Source organism: Entelurus aequoreus, linkage group LG08 (assembly GCF_033978785.1).
Source record: "Entelurus aequoreus isolate RoL-2023_Sb linkage group LG08, RoL_Eaeq_v1.1, whole genome shotgun sequence".
NCBI lineage: Eukaryota > Metazoa > Chordata > Actinopteri > Syngnathiformes > Syngnathidae > Entelurus > Entelurus aequoreus.
The window spans coordinates 24,679,834-24,694,358 of record NC_084738.1 but is presented as its reverse complement, the minus strand read 5'-3'; the positions used below and the strand labels follow the sequence as shown (position 1 = coordinate 24,694,358).

Here is a 14,525-nt window from a genome sequence, read left to right as displayed (position 1 = left end):
TGTGAACATCTGCTTGATCATGTTTCCTGAACATTCCTTCGACCGAGTACAATTGAGTATCACAATACTAGGTTGCATCTCCTTTGTAACATTCATACAAAATGTTCGTTACAGAAGAAACTCAGACTAAAAGGTCTGTGTGTGTTGGAGGTGTTACCTGGCATGCAATCCGGATGAGGAAGTTGACCACAGTGTCCGTGTGTTGTTTGTCAACAGGTTTAGTGAGCATTGTCTCTGTTCCCGGCATGGACTGGCTGCGACCAAACACCTAAAAACAAACAGTAATAATGGTTGTGCTTAAAAGACAAGAGTATTGAACTTGCGGCCCGGGGGCAAAAGCTGTCCTGGGAATGACACCCTACCGGCCCCCGAGTACTGTTCATAAATTGAGAGACAAACATTTTTGTGAGCAAATTCCTAAAAACACTTCAGTGCTTCTGTTGTATAGAGGAACTTGGAGCACTGTAAACACATTGGCAGATCCTTGCATTGTCATTTTAACCTTGCTAGTAAACATTAAACACTGGGGTACAAACTTGTGATTTACATAACTGAGGTGTTCCTCAAGGCACTCATTTAAGTCTTCTCCTTTCTGGAAGTTACATGTTTTTTTTATAATGTGATTTATGTTAACTATTAATTTTGCCTTTTCTTGTTTATTTCAGATTCAGATGCTACTTCTTTGGTTGAACTAGTAATGTTCCTCAAGGTTCCATTTGGGCTATATATGGCCTCAGAGTTTAGTTAAAACAACTTTTGAGAGACTCACATTTTTGCGGACGATAAAAAAAACCCACTACAGTTGTAGAGATGATCTTTGACTTGCTTTTTTGCAAAAGGTCCTAGAAAACAGCAAAACACACTTGTACCTCTGACAAAATTAAATGTCTACTGTAGAGGACACTGGTTCCCTGGAATACACAAAATAAAACTAATGGTAAAGGGAAATGTTCTGCCCCCCCGGTCCTTAACTGTCTGGAAATATGGCCTCCCAAAACAATTCAGTTGAATATCCTTGGGCTAGGAGGTCTCCATATATGACATATGTATTACGAGACCATTTTAAAATGTGTATGTTGTTTTTTATGTAAGAGTCCTTTCCAGTTCATGACAGTGACTAAGTTATTTCCAGAAGTTTGCACACCATCTGCACACTAGGGGGAAAAATGTAGATTTGTGTCAGAGATTGCCCACGGAGCAGTTAACAATTACTAGTTATTTTTGACAGTTCAAAAAAAAAATAGCTCATTCTGTCACAGTGGGAGTGAGATGAAACAGATGTTAGATGCAATTCTATTCTGAGGTAAAAATGAATTTAGACAGCAAAAACAATGCTGTCACCTCCTGTTGGCAAGTCCTTGCCTTAAAGAGATGCTGTTTGATCAAATTGTTGTGCAATCATTTGGAAACAATACAGCTCAAGGGCAACCGCGAAGCAGTTTCAAGTGGTTGCTAATTTTGGAGGAGGGAAACAACAAATAATAGAATGTAAATAAGCTCACAGTGGAGGCCGCTCCAGCCGCCGCACGGAATCTTTTGACATCTTGTCCGGCGGTGGTTGCGTCTGTCGACAGTCCCCTTTTCAGAGCGCCGCCACTGGTTCCCTCACCACTGGGCCCGATGTCTGCCTCGGACTCAGGCTGCCAAGACAGATCGAAATGTACTTATAGTTCATACTGTGGGAACAAACTAGTGTAAATTGTCCAATTATTGCCTTTTTCAATAACCACAGTCTCCTATAGTCGCAAGGATGTGGTCTACAAAAGCAAATAATCGCCTGGGTCTCTATTTAGAAAAAAAACAAACTAAACACTGGCATTAACAGCTGTGCTACGTCTTTTATTAACTCCACTAAAATTCACTAGCTGCATTTGAAGTTTTTTCAGTGGTAGGCATCCAGCAGCTTGATCTACCTCTACATGCGCTTTAGAGTATTGCTTCTACTAAGCTGTTGTAGAGAAGTCAGTGCGTTCCACTTGCAATAAGAACCTATCAGTGGTATTAATGCTGGCCAAGCAGTTTGCTCCTTACCAATATTACAACATTGGTTCTGTTGCTGCAGTTGCACCCTCTTAATAATGACCAGAGAGAGCTATGTTTTCCTTTCCACTTTCTTTGTTAAGTTTAGCATTACCCGTCCTCTTTTGGTTTGGATAAATAAACTACCAGATATACCTACAGCGTTTACATTACAATATAAACAGTTGTATTAGCGAAGGTATGCTACGTGAGTACTGTATTCCAGTGTTTTTCAACCACTGTGCCGTGTACCGTGAGATACAGTCTGGTGTGCCGTGGGAGATTATGTAATTTCACCTAATTGGGTTAAAAATATTTTTTGAAAACCAGTAATTATAATCCGCAAATGTGCTGTTGTTGAGTGTCTGTGCTGGTCTAGAGCTCGGCAGAGTAACCATGTAATACTCTTCCATATCAGTAGGTGGCAGCAGGTAGCTAATTGCTTTGTAGATGGTCGGGAACATGGCTTGTCATGATCACAATATGCAGACGACAGTTGGAGGCAGCGTGAAGGTAAAAATGTATCTAATGCTTAAACCAAAAATAAACAAAAGGCATTGAAACTCAGGGATGGCTATGCAAAACTAAACTAAAACTGAACTGGCTGCAAAGTAAACAAAAACAGAATGCTGGACGACAGCAAAGACTTACAGCGTGTGGAGCAGACTGCGTCCACAAAGTACATCCGTACATAACATGACAATCAACACCAAAATAGGAGTGCAAGACAAGAACTAAAACACTACACACAGGAGAACACCAAAAACCTCAAAACAGGTCGTGGCAGTACACCTACTTTGAGACAAGAGCTATAGTGACGCATACTTGGTCATGGTTTGAATTAATATCCAACAATTGCGAGAACTACTTTTACTGTCAATATCGGCTGCTGAGTTAAGTTTTTTAATGTTTTTTGCTGGTGGTGTGCCTCGGGAATTTTTCAATGAAAAAAAATGTGCCTCGGCTCAGAAAAGGTTGAAAAACACTGCTGTATTCCACCCTTTCAAAAGGTGCATTAACACACCTGTTGGTCTTTAATCCTTTGCAGTTCCCACTTGATGACCACCTCTGCCAAGTCCACAGCCAGCTTTCTTTGCTCAATGGTCACAGTCGGGGTGAAGCCCAGACGCTGCATTGCGCTGATCATGTGCTGCACCAGGTGGTGGCGCACAGGATAGTAAACCTGTTGAAACATCCACATGATATATGGAACATTTAAAAAATAATACAATACGTACAGTAGTCATGGTATCACTAGCTAAAGTAAGCAAGATAGTTTTTATGTGACCACCAAATATAGTTATAAATATCAGGTACATAGGAGAAAGTTAGCTTTTTATGTTCAGGTGACATGAGCTCAGATTTTAGAAAGATGACAGCCGGCGAGATAAACATGATGCACTGTGAGTCGTATCCACTTAGTTTCAAGGACGTGACACACACTTAGCTCTGCGCATTCACACTGGAGGCTTACTTAGCCTCTTCGCAATGCAAACTGGGACTCTCAAGCACGCAGACAAAAAGAGCGAGAGATGAGATGTCTATCAGGAGGCTGCTGCTAGTGACAAAGAATATTAAAGCTTCTCACTTTCAGGGTAATTATAGTCGATGGAGCAGGACTTCACCGCCCCTTAATGACAGAGAGGCTAAGCCCTGTCCATCACATGTGCACACACACAGACACACACACACATACTCAAAGTCTCTCATCTGTCTGCCATTATCTCCCCAGCGCAATTATGCTGATGTGATTACATTAGATTAGTCATCTGGCCCAATGAGAGCAACCTGTCAGTGAGATAGAGAAGAAATTCAAGGAAAATGTCAGTTCTGTGGCAAAAAAACCTCATTCTCTGAACTGGTGAAGCCAGAAACATGAAATGCGGAGGAAGAGAGGGTCGATCAAATTTTAACAGTGCAAACATTCAAGTCAGTGATCCTTTGCTGGTGTTCAAGGGTCAAACTTCTGAAAGTATCTACTTTACGGCAATGGCTGCCAGCATGCAGGCACTGCTGTGGTGCAAAGTACCACTATCAGAGCCACTGACAATACGCTCCATCAATAGGGCTCAAATGTCTATTTTGACATGTAGCTCCAATGGCATCAGCCATATAATCAATGAGAGCAGAAGAAGAGTGTTCAATTTTCCAGTAAAGCTCCAGATGTCTGAAGTTTGTTGTATTTGGTTGAGATGCACTAAAAAGTGATATCAACACAAAGGGTGTCAAAAAATAAATACATCGATTTTCAGATTAATCGCAATTCTTATTTGGAATGATTGTTAATCCATCCATCTATCCATTTTCTACCGCTTGTCCCTTACGGGGTCACGGCGGGTGCTGGAGCTGCATTCGAGCGGTAGGCGGGGTACACCCTGGACAAGTCGCCACCTCATCGCAGGGCCAACACAGATAGACAGAAAACATTCACACTCAAATTCACACACTAGGGCCAATTTAGTGTTGCCAATCAACCTATCCCCAGGTGCATGTATTTGGAGGTGGGAGGAAGCCGGAGTACCCGGAGGGAACCCACGCAGTCACGGGGAGAACATGCAAACTCCACACAGAAAGATCCCGAGCCCAGGATCAAACCCAGGACCTTCGTATTGTGAGGCACACGCACTAACCCCTGCTCCACCGTGCTGCCCATATTCGTTAATGATTCTTTTTCAAATTTGCATCACAATTTCTATATTATTTGTAATCTTTCCCGAACTCAGACACTTAGACACTTTTTTTCGAACAGCTGTCTGTGTCACAGCTGCATCTTGCCAAGTCACTGGTGTGTCTGTGTGTGTGTAACAGGAAGAAAAGCTTGTGTGGGAACACAAAAAATACTTTTGTTTTTTCAATCTGTCCTGCCTTGCCACTCAGGTAAATCTCATTGTTGATGTAGATGCCAATATTTGCTGTACAGATTTACTTCAGAAAAGAAAAGTGCTCGATACTTCTCTTGTTGCCTTATTTGTATTTGACTTTATTCAATGTTTGGGAAGAATTTTATTAAACAAAACCAGTTTTCTTTTAAGTAATAATGAAATTGAACAGAGCCGTTTATTTATTTTATGGAGGAATGTACTGTAGTTAATCATAGAACTGGCATCCAATGTTATAAAAAAGTACACATTTTGAATCAAGAATTGTTTTGAATCGAGAATCAATTTTGTATGAAATAGTTACCCCCAAGAATTGAATAGAATCAAATCGGGCCCAAAAATTCACAGCCCTAATTAAAATTGTCCCTCCAGAATTATTCAGGCTTTTTTTATGATTGTCGCGGCCAAAATGCCTGAATTTGCTGCATTTTTTTCAAAGTTGCTATAAAAGTTGCGATATGTTGAGGCTTCTGTTTTTCAGTAACATTGAATCAATTCATCCATCTACCCTGTACCGCTTGTCCCTTTTGGGGTCGTGGGGTGGCTGGAGCTGATCCCAGCTGCACTCGGGCGGAAAGGGGGGTACACCCTGGACAAGCTTATATGATTTTATGAATTTGTTATCAATGTTTTAAGTATTCCTTGAACTTTAAACTCAAAAAGCAAAGGATTGCAACAAAAATTGGAAAACAAATACTGTAAAGATGTTTCACTCGTTTTACACAGACTTAAAGTACACAATACATGGCAGTAAAAGAAAATACTTAGAGCTTATTGTCAAATAACTGTACTGTTTTAGGTCATTATAACTAATAATAGTAATAAATAATTATATTAAAAAAAACACCACTAATATATTTACCCCCCCATACGTTAAGAGAAAATTGTGAACTGCTGGTGGTATTTTTTGTTGGTAAATGAGAGATGATGAGAGATTATTGTCACACTTCAACATCTCTTGTCATGTAAATGCCGCATCAGCATTGTAAATTAAAATATACCCTTAATTTCCTCACTCTGGATAAATACAGATTAACACATATATAATAATACATAATACATATATAAATACATATATTTAAATAGATTTAATATACTAATATACATAAATAGATTTAATATACTACAATACCCAGAAATCTTAGCGCCGTAAACAGGAAAATTAAGTAGGTCTGAGTTACCACGTGAGGACGACAATTGTGCCGTTTGAGCATAAAAGAGTTTAAATATTGTTGCTGATCCTGTTTCGTCTACACAAGAAACAAACATGTTTTTAATTAGATACTTGACGCTCACATTTCAGCGCCGCTCAGAGACAAATTCAATTGAAAAAAATCACGCTGATTAGCCAAAATATGCGGGGAAGTTGCAGGCATTGGACAAAGTTGCGAGGCTGAGCACAATTTGCGGGGATTGGTTGAATTGTCTTGAATTGGATTAATCTTATCACTGCTTTACAGTGTGAATGTGTGTGCAAATAGACATCATTACATAGAAATTAATCTGTTACTTGACTTACTCTCAGCATGAATGAACACACTGGCAATCAAACCCTGGACTGGTGACGAGACGGCAGCAGGAAGTGGATGGGTGACCTACTCTAATTGCAGGTGACTTCTTTTGCATTGACTCACCCTGAAGTGCTGCACTATAAGGTGAAGTATGTGGACCAGCTGCGGTACAGTGTGACCCTCCTCCACGATGATTTTGCGAGTCCAGTGTGTCAGCATCTGGTGGCCGTCCTCCATGCGAGCGGGCACAGCTGGCGTGAGGATAGCCATAGCCTGGCGAACAATGGCACGGGCCTCCATGGTGTGCGCTTTTAAAAGGCTGTGGAAGACCTACAAAAGCAATACATGTTCACTCCGTTAACATTTGTCTGCCTCCAACTTTCCTCCACGCAGTAAAGTGAATTGTATTTACATAGTGCATTTTCTGTAGTGACTCAAAGTGCTTTACATTGAGAACCCCGTTATCTACATTTAAGCTACATTTACACCAGTATGGGTGGCACTGGGTGCAAAGTGGGTAAAGTGTCTTGCCCAAGGACACAACGGCAGTGACTAGGATGGCGAAAGCTGAATTCGAACCAGGAACCCCTAAATTTCTGGTTGGCCGCTCTACCATCTGAACCACATCACTCAGGAGCAGGTAGTTCCACCACAGCATTTATTGTAGGGATGCTGGGAAAAAGCCAAAAAACTTAATGTGTTCAAAACCCATATAATTTTGTGACATGTATACACATATTAGTTATAATTGGTGTCCAATGGTAAGTGCGTGTTTCATTTTCCCTCCTCTGGCGTATTTCTCACCTGCAAGACAATCTTCTTGTGAATGGCAAACTTGGCAATGATGTGCGCCAGCAGTAGGTGTCCGCTGTATTTACATGCAGGGTCCACGCAGGCTTTCGGAAGCAGACACGGCCAGGCGAACGTCATGAGGCGCCGCAGCTTGCTGTTGCGGGACTTGTTGTTGTCGTGAATGTGGTGGGGCGCGTGCTCTACCAGCAGAGTGGAGAACTGCAACAAGCATATCCGGAGAGAGTCCAGCAGGTCAGCCTGTTTCTCTGGATCTAGAACCTGGGTGGGGGCGAGTAACGGAAATAGTTAAAGTTAAAGTACTACTGATAGTCACACACACACTAGGTGTGGTGAAATTACCCTCTGCATTTGACCCATCCCCTTGTTCTACCCCCTGGGAGGTGAGGGGAGCAGTAGCGGTGGTCGTGCTCGGGAATCATTTTGGTGATTTAACCCCCAATGCCAACCCTTGATGCTGAGTGCCAAGCATGGAGGTAACGGGCCCCATTTTTATAGTCTTTCGTATGACTCGGCCGGTGTTTGAACTCACAAACTACCAATCTCGGGCGGACACTCTAACCACAAGTCGATAGATACACTTGACGGACATTCAGACTCGTATAGTAATTGCTTCATTAAATTAAGTCTACCATTTTTTATCAAAATACCCATCACTATTTCAATCACCCTTATGGGAACAGACAAAATGCACTGACAGAAATAATTAGAGTTGACGCTCATTTATAAAGAGCAAAAATTATTCAATAACAAGGGGTGTTCGATAAATCAGGGACAGATACTTATCGGGTTAATATGAGGAATAATGATGTCTAACTGATAAATTCGATAACATTAAAAAAAAAAAAACTCTGATCTTGGGCAAGAGTGCTGTAAACAGTTTCTCATGAGCTCATTGTAAACAAACACTGCGTCGATCATGTGGGACGTCCACACTGTTTCAGAGGAAGACATATAACTTGCCATTTGCTCCAAATGTTCTGCAAACATTCTGCATGAAGGGAAAAATAATCATTGAGCGTCAAAACATCAAACCTTACAAGACACCTGAAACAACAAAAACACTATGACTGTATTTTGAAGGCCTACGAAGACAGACAACTGCACTGCTAAAGAAATTGTGCCCCACTCAGTGGCAAAAAAAGGTATGCACAAAATACAGTTAAATCTATATTTTAAAAAACAATAGATAAGACATCAGTTGTGGTCTTTAGAAGCTGGAAGTTATCTGTAAAGGCTTGGGGAAAAACAGTGCATCCCCGAGATACCGTATTTTTCGGACTATAAGTCGCAGTTTTTTTCATAGTTTGGCCAGGGGTGCGACTTATACTCAGGAGCGACTTATGTGTGAAATTATTAACACATTACTGTAAAATATCAAGTAATATTATTTAGCTCACTCACGTAAGAGACTAGACGTATAAGATTTCATGGGATTTAGCGATTAGGAGTGACAGATTGTTTGGTAAACGTATAGCATGTTCTATATGTTATAGTTATTTGAATGACTCTTGTCATAATATGTTAACATACCAGGCACGTTCTCGGTTGGTTATTTATGCGTCATAAAACGTACACTTATTCAGCCTGTTGTTCACTATTCTTTATTTATTTTAAATTGCCTTTCAAATGTCTATTCTTGGTGTTGGGTTTTATCAAATAAATTTCCCCCAAAATTGCGACTTATACTCCAGTGCGACTTATATATGTTTTTTCCCTTCTTTATTATGCATTTTCGGCCGGTGCATCTTATACTCCGGAGCGACTTATACTCCGAAAAATACAGTAACCATAAAACAGGAAATATAATTAACTGTGACATAGCAAGGGCTGGGTGCTCAGTACAATTTCAGCAATAATACATTGACCAGAAAAAAATACTTCCTATACTTGAGATCTAAAGTTTTATACATGCCACCAAGCAAGAGCTTTTCATCTTGTCACTCACAGACAGCAGTGGCCTGGAGAGATTCAGCAGTGACAGAGACCCGCCTCAAATGTTGGCAAGTCAGCAAATAACACAGAGAGAGTTAAGACACTAATCTTAAGACAATAATGATCAAATGGAGCAGATCATCCAACAACTGATGAGCAGCTGGGAATATTATTACACAAGCTAATATGCTAGCATGTGTAATTAAGATGCACACAGTCAGAAAAGGTTGATCGTAGTGCAAAAAACATGATTGACAGGGGGGTTTGTTAATGTGTGACCGAGAAGATGTAATGAGGGAATTTCCATTACCAGAGCTGTTATGCAGCAGTAGAGTTAGGGGCAAAATGGTATTGGAACTTGATTGAACCTACACTGGAATAGATGGATGCTTAAGTCTTCACTTGTGTCTCATGTAATTGCATTGCAATCTACCAGGCAATCCACTGACTTAAAGAAAAATAGATTCCTTTTGTCTCCTTGATAAATATTTTTCCAAAAACAAGTTTCATATTTGAGTCAATACTGTTAATTCCTGTTTCATAATGATATATAATCATAATCATTACTTGTCGTGCAACTCCATCGCTGCGGTAGAAAAAACACACAAAACAGGTGGAAGAAGGAAGGAAGGAACGCTCGGAGTAAAGAACAAAAACTGGAAAAAAAAGAAAGTTCTGACAAGTTATTTTAAGCAAAGGAGACGTGCTGTCCGCATTTAGCATTCCAAGGAGAGAAAGAGAGGGAGGGTGCATGCGGGGGAAAGGGGGTGGCTCAGCTGATAATCGGTCCATCCATAGTAGCATATTTCGCTATTCCTGTTGCTGTCACATTTGCGTGACAGTTAAAATGTGTCAACGTGCATTAACACGATAGTATTAAAAGCTTTATCGTCAACGAAATTTATAAAATTATTGTGTTTGACTCTGAAAGGGAAGATTCATAGGAGAAGCCATTAGCAGCCAATAAGACAGGTGTTAGTTACTTATTGAATCTACCAGAGCATAAAAACACATGCTGACCTTTAACATGGCCACATCGTGACCTCTACACCAGCATTATAGTCTGGTCTGACGAATGAAACAGAACTAGTGGTATTAAATAAGTGATAGTAGACAGATAGAAGAAAGGTTAAGAAGTCCAACAATTGGCGTGATTAGGAAAATGCGTGCAGAGTTACAGTGAGGTTGAGAGGCGGATTTGTTGTTGACAAGAGCTAAGTTATGAGAGAAAATGCATCAGGCAATGAAATCAGAGAGACAAAGTTGTTGAGTAACGAACATCGAGTGGAAGGGGTGGGAGAGCAAGGGTGATAAGTGGGGGAGGAAAAAAAACAACAATGCATTAGAGTGTAAGGGTGCATGCGTACCTTTGTGATGAAGACGCTAGTAATGCTTTCTGGATTGTCCCCCTCTGGATTTGGTGGGCCAAGCAGCTGTTCTCCTTCCCCCTTCTCAAAGCTGCATAGGAAGGCTGGATTCAGGATGTGCTGCAGCACCTTTAATTCAGAAAAACACAAACCCCGCCCAAAAATGTTTTAATAGTATACCCACGATCAGAGAGGCAGAACTAGTCATCACCATGCATGTCTAAAAAAGCATTTTAGAAAAAAATCCGCACAATCTCAGCTCACTAAAGCACTAATATGCTACACTCTAAAAAACTGAGATAAAAAGGGCTTTTACAGTGTGCGATAACACAATTAATTAGCTGGGTATACCAACAGATGTGAGGCAATTGTGACCAATAACAAGAGTACTAAAAGACGTCGCATTTAAACAATCATGACAGCAAAGCACTCCTACTCTATATGTTACCTTAATTAAATACAGTCATAATAATGATTGCTTTTACACTGCAATGCTCACAGGCCAGTCTTGTATAAGGCAGCTAAGTGTTAGCCCTTTTTCTTAATACTGGCCAGACAACCAGAAAATATAGTACTATATAGCATGCTGCTACAGCAGTGTTTTTCAACATTTTTTGAGCCAAGGCACATTTTATTCATTGAAAAAATGCGGAGGCACACCACCAGCAGAAAACATAAAAAAATGAAACTCAGTAGCCGATATTGACAATAAAAAGTCATTCTCACAAGTGTTGGATATGAATTCAAACCATAACCAAGCATGCATCACTATAGCTCTTGTCTCAAAGTACTGTCACGACCTGTCACATCACACCGTGACTTATTTGGAGTTCTTTGGTGTCTTCCTGTGTGTAGTGTTTTAGTTCTTGTCTGGCGCTCCTATTTTGGTTGCTTTTCCTGTTTTTTTGGTATTTTCCTGTAGCAGTTTCATGACTTTCTTGAGCACTATTCCCCGCACTTGCTTTGTTTTAGCAATCAAGGCTATTTAAGTTGTCGCTATCCTTCTTTGCAGGGACATTGTTGATTGTCATGTCATGTTCGGATGTACTTTGTGGACGCCGTCTGCTCCACACGCTGTAAGTCTTTGCTGTCGTCCAGCATTCTGTTTTTGTTTACTTTGCAACTAGTTCAGTTTTAGTTTCGTTCTGCATAGATTCCCTAAGCTTCAATGCCTTTTCTTAGTTGCACTCGCCTTTTGTTTATTTTTGGTTTAAGCATTAGATACCTTTTGACCTGCACACTGTCGTCTACATATTGTGATCACGACAAACCATGTTCCCGACATCTACAAAGCAATTAGCTACTTGCTGCCACCTACTGATATGGATGAGTATAACATGGTTTACTCTGTCGAGCTCTAGACAGCACAGACACTCAACAACGGCACATTTGCGGAATATAATTACTGGTTTGCAAAAAAATATTTTTAACCCAAATAGGTAAAATTACATATTCTCCCACGGCACACCAGACTGTATCTCACGGCACACTAGTGCTACAGTATGTTCTCTTTCTGGCTCTTAGACAATTGCGAAGAAGCGCTTAAATCTACAAGGATTATTCCCAGAATAAGCACATAGAGACAAAGGCTTGATTGGCCCGTAAAATCGCAGAATATCTCGCCCACAATAAAGCTAAAGAGTGCATTTATTAAAGAAGGTGCTATCTGTTAATGAGCCCTTCTATTCAATCCATCATCGAGGAGAGCAAGGCGACGCTGAGTGAAGAACAATCTAAGGCAGCATATGTTCCCCCCCCCCTCCATTAGCTCATTACTTGCGCACAGTGTACGCGCATCCGTGCTGGATTCAAGTGCAGACGCACAACCCGAAATGAAGACGCAGAGAAAATGCACTGCACACTAGTCTGTTTTCTTCAGCCTCATCGGTTCCTATCATTTCTCAGCTTCTCTCCCATCAATCACTGTACCATCACAGCATATTTTTGTGACATAATTAGATGAAATGATGCTGCAGGCAGTGAGGGAACACAAATGCACTTGAACTCTCTTTGCGCATGCAGCCTACAACTAATTTTGCATGTGTCTTAATTAGGTTAAATCCAATTTCCATATCAATACATGCGCGTGAGTTTTGCAGGGCGCTACTACCCCTGTGGCTCGTTAGCTATTGGCCCAATGTATAAAGCAGGGATAATGACACGAAATGGTCAGAAAGTGACATAGTGATCACTGCAGCGTAATCCGCGCTAGGATCAAACAAAGCACAAGAGGAACAAAAACAACACACTCCAGCAGACAATGAAAAAGGCGTGGTTTGCCTCATCAATTTCATACTGGTTTTTGAATGCTTGACTGCTTGAATTATATACAGACTGCAAGGCGAAAACAAAGTAAGTATAAGAAGGGAGCAGTTAGTTGTCTGTTCATCACATATCCTACTCGGTTCTGTGTTTTCTTTTTGTCTCGCTCCATGTGAAATATTCATGCCTGTGATGCTGCACCAAATCCCAACACGCAGTCTCAAAAACACACACAGTGATGGTAATTATTCAAATGTCAGAGGACGTCACACCTGCCTGCGCTCAGTCTTTTGATCATTGATAATATGTGCCAACACGTTCCAACAGGAGTGCCTCCTCTTCTTCTAACTGCAACATGCAGCGCGACTTAATGCTAAGTTCTGGGAGTTGCAGAAAATAACTATGCAGCAATGTACACTTTCACCGATACCTACCTCCATGCACTGAGAAACTAAGCGACCACAATTAACACATTCTTTGTTGCCCTAAGCGCCACATCTCTGTATACGGAGTCGTGCTTTTTGTGTATCCCTGCAGACTAAAAACAAAAATAGCTTATTCAACGACGAAAGCAAAATTCTACTGGGACTCTGGGAGGAGGTTGGTTGATAATGGAAGACAAAACTACACTCTAATCCAATAAGCAGGTTGTTGTGAGCAGCATCACATACACAAGTATGCAATAGATGGTAAAGAATGTGCGGCCGCAGTATTCATGGACTTAACAAAATTAAGGGACAGCGGAGTTCATACTCCAACAGGCTCCTTCAACTTCCTTCCCGCACTGTGCGATTCAAGAACTCCTTCATTCCACACTCCATCCAGCTGTATAATCACTCGCCATACAGCAATAGATGACATCTGCCTATTACCTGACACCTGACATGTTAGCTACTTCTCTTTGTTTATAATGTCTATTTTCTATTTCCTGCTGGACCTACTCTCTATTTTATGCTGCTGCTGTCATATAGACTGTATATACTGTAATATTGTACATGGTCATTGGTTTATATTGTATATATGTTATAGACATAATATAATATATCTGTATATAAATTACTCTGTACACATATTATGTATATATTCGTATATATGTTAGATTTTTTTATAGCTATATTAGTCTATTTATACCTGCATTGTCCTTTCCATCATTGTAACTGAGCTACTGTGTTGAACAATTTCCCTTGTGGATCATTAAAGTTTGTCTAAGTCTAAGTCTAAAAGCATTTGACACAATTAATCATGATATTTTAATAAAAAAATTAGAACGATATGGCATCAGAGTTTTGGTCTTGAACTGGGTAAGAAGCTATTTAACCAACAGGAAGCAATATGTGAAGATGGGTGAAAATATGTCAACCAAGCTAGATATATCTTGTGGTGTACCCCAGGGATCAATACTGGGACCAAGATTGTTTAATCTTTATATAAACGACATTTGTAAAGTTACAAAGGACTTAAAGTTAGTTTTATTTGCAGACGACACAACTGCTTTCTGTTCAGGAGAGAACACACAGAAGATAATACAAATAATAACAGAAGAAATTAACAAATTAAAAAAATGGTTTGACAAAAACCGACTATCTTTGAATCTCAGTAAAACTAAAAGAATGCTATTTGGTAACAGTAGAAAAGAGCATCATACACAAATACAAATAGACGGAGTAGACATTGAAAGGGTAAAATCAACCAGATTTTTGGGAGTATTAATAGATGATAAAATGAACTGGAAATCTCATATA

The 14,525-nt window shown here is 40.3% G+C and overlaps 1 protein-coding gene across 2 annotated transcripts in view; it reads right to left on the bottom strand.

Annotated features, from left to right (window-relative positions):
- The window catches only part of trrap (transformation/transcription domain-associated protein), a 157,327-nt gene that overhangs the window by 80,738 nt on the left and 62,064 nt on the right, over nucleotides 1-14,525 (bottom strand). For both annotated transcript variants that reach the window (XM_062056086.1, XM_062056088.1), the window contains 6 exons: nucleotides 10,522-10,650; nucleotides 7,214-7,480; nucleotides 6,533-6,739; nucleotides 3,044-3,202; nucleotides 1,503-1,640; nucleotides 158-268 (listed from right to left, as the gene is read on the bottom strand). In XM_062056086.1, the coding sequence (XP_061912070.1) occupies nucleotides 158-268; nucleotides 1,503-1,640; nucleotides 3,044-3,202; nucleotides 6,533-6,739; nucleotides 7,214-7,480; nucleotides 10,522-10,650 (1,011 nt within the window). The remainder of the gene's footprint in view (nucleotides 1-157; nucleotides 269-1,502; nucleotides 1,641-3,043; nucleotides 3,203-6,532; nucleotides 6,740-7,213; nucleotides 7,481-10,521; nucleotides 10,651-14,525) is intronic.